Source organism: Talpa occidentalis, unplaced genomic scaffold (assembly GCF_014898055.3).
Source record: "Talpa occidentalis isolate TD23 unplaced genomic scaffold, MPIMG_talOcc4v2.1 talOcc4.5, whole genome shotgun sequence".
Classification (NCBI taxonomy): domain Eukaryota; kingdom Metazoa; phylum Chordata; class Mammalia; order Eulipotyphla; family Talpidae; genus Talpa; species Talpa occidentalis.
Genome location: NW_023604861.1, coordinates 110,739,359 through 110,745,423, shown reverse-complemented (window position 1 = coordinate 110,745,423; position 6,065 = coordinate 110,739,359). Strand labels below are relative to the sequence as shown.

The 6,065-nt window shown below is 44.3% G+C and overlaps 1 protein-coding gene across 1 annotated transcript; it reads right to left on the bottom strand.

The window, feature by feature from the left end:
• Window positions 1-4,307: 4,307 nt before the first annotated feature.
• LOC119258648 (multidrug and toxin extrusion protein 2-like) lies at window positions 4,308-6,065 on the bottom strand. The gene has a single exon (XM_037526877.1). The coding sequence runs from the start codon at window positions 6,063-6,065 to the stop codon at window positions 4,308-4,310; it is 1,758 nt and encodes a 585-aa protein (XP_037382774.1).

Here is a 6,065-nt window from a genome sequence, read left to right as displayed (position 1 = left end):
AGACTGTTCACTAACATTTATAGGCAACAGATGAATTCTATTAATTCTGTGGACTGGGGTCATCTCTGTGGAGTCTGTCTTGCACCAATGCTAAAATCTCCAGGGATAGTGTGAGGACCCAGCAACTAAAGAGCATGTCTGTTGAATCTGAATCACCACAGAACTAGTGTGGAGCCTTGAGTTTGATTATTGATTAAAATGGAATCACTTTACCTTCCACTTTCCAATTGGTGCTGAAATGCCATTCTCCTTAGGTAATTTTTTTAAAAATTTATTTATGCATATAAGAACTGGGGTACAGGTCAGAGGTGCAGGGGGTGAGAGGATGCACCAGAGACAGAGTGGGGAACAGAACAAGCGGATTGACTGAAATACACTCCTGAGGGGAACAGCATGTGTGGCAGGAGAGATATGCCGCACCATGTGGGTAGTTCCCTGGCCGGGGATCGAACTTGTGTTGCAGTGGCTGCGGATAGCTTCATAGGTTGCGTCTTAACTCCTTGCGCCATCAGGGAGGCCCCTTAGGTAATTTTGGATCCCCTTAAGCTTATTCATATTCAGCCTCACATTTTTGCCCATGTAGTTGCAAGTATCTGTAGTTTGGCTAAAGGTAGTTCACTCCTTGTTCAATGGAGCATCCACTCTGCAAACCACCAATCCTGTACGTATCCAAGCAAGTACCACACTCTCAGTAATATCTCTTCCTCCAACAGCCTCCCAAAGGCCCCAATGTGATATGGCTAATTATGGTTGCTTTTTGGTAGCTTCCTCAACCACTGCCCTTTCGTATAGTTTTGCCTTCTTCCTTGACACCGTCCCCTCGGTCAACAAATGAGCTAAAATTTTGCTCATCTCGAAAAAGTATCACTCTTTTCTCAAGAACATCCAAACATAGAGGCACTGCCATGGTTATTGCTTGGACTCTCATACTGGAATCACTATGGGAAGACACTCAGGTGAAAGGTAAGGGGAGAAAAAGGACAGGCAAGTCTGTTTGGGTCTTGACTTGAGATCATCCCTGCCCCAAGTAACAGTGGCCCTCATATTTTCTATCTTTGCTTATTAGAGCATTCTACAACCCAGATTACAACATTGTATTCCTTCACTGACCATGCACCTCTCTGTATGTATTTCTTTTTTTTTTAAGATTTTATTTTTATTTATTTGAAGCAGAAGCAAGAGAGAGAGAGGCAGGAGAGAGAAGGGGAGAAAGAAGCCAGAGAAGCCCAGAGTGAAGACTTGCTAGGAGCTTGGAGGCCTAATGGCTTCCTGGCCCCCACCCCCACCCCTGCCTGCCATGTACCTGTTTACCACACTACATGTAAAGCTCAATAAAAGCCTGTTAAAGCCACTGAGGGCTCCAGGACTCTCCTTTACCTGACTGCTGGATTAGAAAACCTGCACTGTGGCCTTCCTGCCACTACAGACCACTTCTCAGTGGCAATGACTATGTCCTTCAACACTGTCCCTTCCTGACCTTACAGTGGTGTAGCCTAGTGACTGAGGTTCTCAACTGTCAATAGCCTCCACTTCTTCTGCTCCCATTCATTGCCACCTACTTGTTAGTCTGCCCTCAATATTTCACTGAAACTTTTCTTGTAAGATCATCACAAACTTCTTGCGTTCAGCCAATATGGAGAATTTTAGTTCTTGATTCAGATTGAACTCTGACTGTTAGTTTCTTTATAAACTATTGCCTCCTTTTTGAAACCGTTTTTACTGAGTTTCTGTTAACCCACTCTTTTCTGGAACTGCAACCCTCTGTTACTTCTCAGTAATCCCTAAGGACCCTTGTTTGTGTCCCTCAAACATTGATGTTCCTGGATGTCCAATCTCAGATATCTTTCCTTCTCTTCATGGGTAATTAATTCACACACACCTATGATTTCAATGTGTTCTATTTTAGGTGCTGATGACGCTAATTATCTACTCATACATTCATCCAAAAACTTTCTTCTTAGCTCCAAACGTGGATTTTTAATAATGAACTAAATATCTGAACCTAGATTCCACAAGATCTCAAATTCCAACAAGACTCATTCTCTCCTTCAAATCTACTATCATATTTACTCCCTCCCCTTCATTCCTTGCTTTAAAAAATGATTTGACCTGTTATCATGCCCAGAAAACTAGACTTCACCCTAAATTGTTTTCTTTTTCTTATCTGCTACATCCTGTTGATTCTGCCTCCCAAACACTTTCTGGGTCTGTGTTCTCTGCTCCAGCTCCTCTTGCAAGACCAATGTCTTAGTTAAGGCCTTGTTTGCTCTCTCCTTTCTTATATCTCCCTGCCCTAGTCCTCTGCCCCTACAATATCTGTATCTCTACCAAAGACATTTTTCTACACTTTGACCACATCATTCCCTTGATTAGCTATCACTTAGATACATCCAAGCTCTCTTATGATCTGGATATTACCTTCAGCCTCATTGCCCATCATGTCCCTGCAGGTACCCTATTACCTAGCAATATTCAACTACTTTTAACTTTCCAAACTTGTCAGTTTCCGTCTTTATCCTTGTAAAGCTGTTCCCTCTGTTCCAATGCCCTTTCCCCACTTGTTGCTTTGACAAATTCCTGTTCGTCTTTAGCACCACCTCCTCTATACACCTTCTCTGTGCTTTCCTGGCCTCTTGAGATCTTCACACCATGCCGTTTCTCTTCGCTGTGGTCATCCCAACCTGCCTGAGTCCTGAACTGTGAACTCCTTGAGTAGGGTTAGACCTGTTTTATCCATCTTAAAATCTCCAGTCCTAGCATGGTGATAATCCACTGATTGGGACAATAGATGAACAGAACTCCTCCTAATCAAGAAATTTATTATTGGTTAAATAAAGATAATCTATAAGTAAAAATGAAAAGGGAGTGTAGAGTATACAAATGAATGCACATTAATAAAATGCCATTAGACTAAGACAAGAAGTTACTGATAATGGGTCCTCCCTGGTGGCACAAGGGGTTAAGTCTCACACTGTGAAGCTGTCCTCAACCACTGCAGCACACGGGTTCAATCCCCAGACAGGGAGCTATCCACATGTCACAACAGATCTCTCCTGTCTCGCCCGTTGCTCCCCTCAGCAATTTTTCAGTCAATCTGCCTGTTCTGCTTCCCATGCTGTCTCTGGTGAATCCTCTCACCTCCCTCCCCCAGATCCCCCCACTGCACCTCTGGCCTAACCCCAGACATTGTATGTATAAATAAATCAATCTTTTTTTAAAAAGGAAGATACTGAAAAGACAAGTAATATGAGACTATTAGAGACAAATAATTCACTTAATGACAGTGGAAAAATAGGTGATTTTTAAAAAAATTTTTACTTTTTTAAGGGTTATATTTCTCTTTAATAAGTTTTTTTTTATTGAGGTAACATTGGTTTACATACTGTACATCATATCTCCTCAGATATATGTCCCCACAGCACCCCATAATAAAAGTCCCACGGTTGTCCAACCCCAACTCTCATTCCCCTCTAATAGTCTTAATTCTGCCATCATATTTCTAGGGTTTGTTTTGATTTAGTTGTGTCAGTCCCTTCCCCCCCGCTATATTCCATATAAATGAAATTATGTGATAATTGTTTTTCTCCTTCTGAATTATTACAGTCTCCTCCAGTCCCATCCATGCCATCCCAAACAGCAAGTCATCTTTTCTTACAGTTGGGTAGTATTCCACGGTGTATATAGACCACATCTTTTTTTTTTTAATGGTGAGGTGTTATTTTATAAAAGCTTATGGCAATACCTGAGATAGGAATTGAACAGACATTTAATATCCATTCACTGACAATATTAAATATTAACAGAGAAATAGGAAGTAAACTAGATCAACAATTAACCTTATTAGACATTGATCTGCTTTCCTGTAAGAAGAAAAGCATCAAGATATGAAAGAGTGAACACACTTACAGCAGGGAAAACCACATTTACAGATTTAAAACCCATGACAGAGTTCATGTTTGGGAGAAAAGTTCACTTACTACCATATTTCTAGGGGCCTCCCTGGGTTGAGTGCAGCGGGTTGAGCACAGCGCTGTGCTGTCCTCAGCCTCTGCTGCACGAGTTCAATTCCCGGCCAGCCAGGGAGAAATTCACATGGCCTGGCAGACCTCTCCTGCCTCCCTTGCTGCTCCCCTCAGCAGTGTCTTTGGTCCGTCTATCTGCCTGTTCTGCACCCCCCATCTCTGATGAATTCTCTCACCCTCCCGCACCTCTCACCTGTACCTGAGTTCTTGTATAAATAAATCTTTAAAAAAAATACTATATTTCTAGTTTGTGGGCTCTTGACAACTCTCCTATTTTAGCCATAGTCATATGAAAACTCTTATTAAAATTCCTGCTAAAAGAATAGCAACAGCAACCGCTAGAGCTATTCCACGATGGAAAATCAGCTGTCTCACTGTCAAAACCTTTCCAACGGTGGACAATCCATGCTGGCTGTTTTCTTCCACAATGTTCAGTGGAATAGCCTGGTCCTCAGTTAAAGTCACACCATTGGTAACTTCTATTTCCAGAATAGGGAGATCTGTGGAGGCAGGCCTGGTCTCTTGAGTTCTCTTTAGCCCAGCTTGAACCTGTGCCTTCTCTGCAACTCTTTTCCAGTTTATCTTGCAGATGAACACGAAGTAGAAAAGGCTTTGAAAGAAGACACAAATGGTCATTCCAGACCAAAAACCTATTATTCCAAGGTCAGCTGCAAACATCAGAGACAGTCCAATGGGAAAACCAAGCGCATAATAACCAAGGGCATTGAAGATGGCGCCCTTCCTTTGATATCCGGTACCTCTCAGGACTCCACCACCGGTCGCTATAAATGTGTCTAAGAAACATTTTAGACCAAAAAATGGTATCACTTGGCTCACAAGGGAACTAACATTTTTGTCACTGGTAAATACAAAGCCAATCACATCCTTCAATGCTATAAGTAAAACACCAACTATAAGTCCACACACACAAGCACACAGGTAGACGGTGAAGCAGGACTGCCGGGCCTGCACAGCATTCCCTGCACCCAGAGCATGGCCCACGCGGACACTGGCTGCCACACCAAGGCCGATGGGCACCGTGAAGGCAGCAAAGGATAGTATGTTAATGATACCTTGAGCTCCAAGCTCTATCACATTAATCAGTCCTGCAAGTAAGATTCCTATTTCAAAGGTCCACAACTCAATGCACACCATGAACATACTGGAAATCGCCAGGCGGATGAAGGAGCCCCACTCCTGGAAACAGTCCCTACTCCAACCTCCCCAGGTGTCAATGTAGAGTTTTCTCCTCCAAATATACAGGGAAAGCAGCACACACAGCAAGTACTGGGAAACAGTGTTTGCCCAAGCAGATCCTGACACTCCCAAGTCCAGGACAAACACCAGCAGGTAGTTCATGCCCGCGTTGATGACATTTACTACGAACACAGTGAGAACCTGAGGCAGGATGATACTTTGATTTTGTAAATATTTCATCAGGAGCTGGAACAGAAAAGCTGCGGGAAGACCAGGAATAAAAATCATCACGTAAGATTGGGCTAGTCTGGAGACTTCGGGGTCTTGGTTTGTGAGCAGGAGGATGTGCTCGGTGTTGATGAAGATGGCCCAGCAAGGAAAGCAGCACAGCGTTAGGATGAGGATTCCTCTTTGAAGTATGATCCCCACACGTTTGAGGTTTTTGCCTCCAAAGGACTGAGACATTAGAGTATCACAAGCCGAGGCCATGCCAAGTCCAACGGAAATCCCAGTGACATTCACAAACGACACCGCCAGCATAACCGCACACAGCTCCACATTCCCCAGACGTCCACAGAATATGGAACTGACGACGCCAATAAGAAAGATCATCAACTCTGTAAGGAACACGGGACCCGCTATTCTCAGCAGCTCGGTCACCTCCAGACGCCAATCTGTGGGCAGCGCGCCGCGAAGTCTCCGCAGGCAGCCGCGCGGGCTGGGGGCCTCCTGCCTGCCGGGGCTGCCAAGGGCGCCAGTATCTGGGCGCTCAGAGGCGCCGGGGGGCTCGGCCGCCCCGGGAGGCTCCGCAGCCGCGGGAGGCTCCGCGACTCTTGGAGACTCCAT

Coding starts and splice junctions, on each gene's coding strand:
- LOC119258648 (XM_037526877.1), bottom strand. CDS start 6,065: ATGGAGTCTCCAAGAGTCGCGGAGCCTCCCGCGGCTGCGGAGCCTCCC.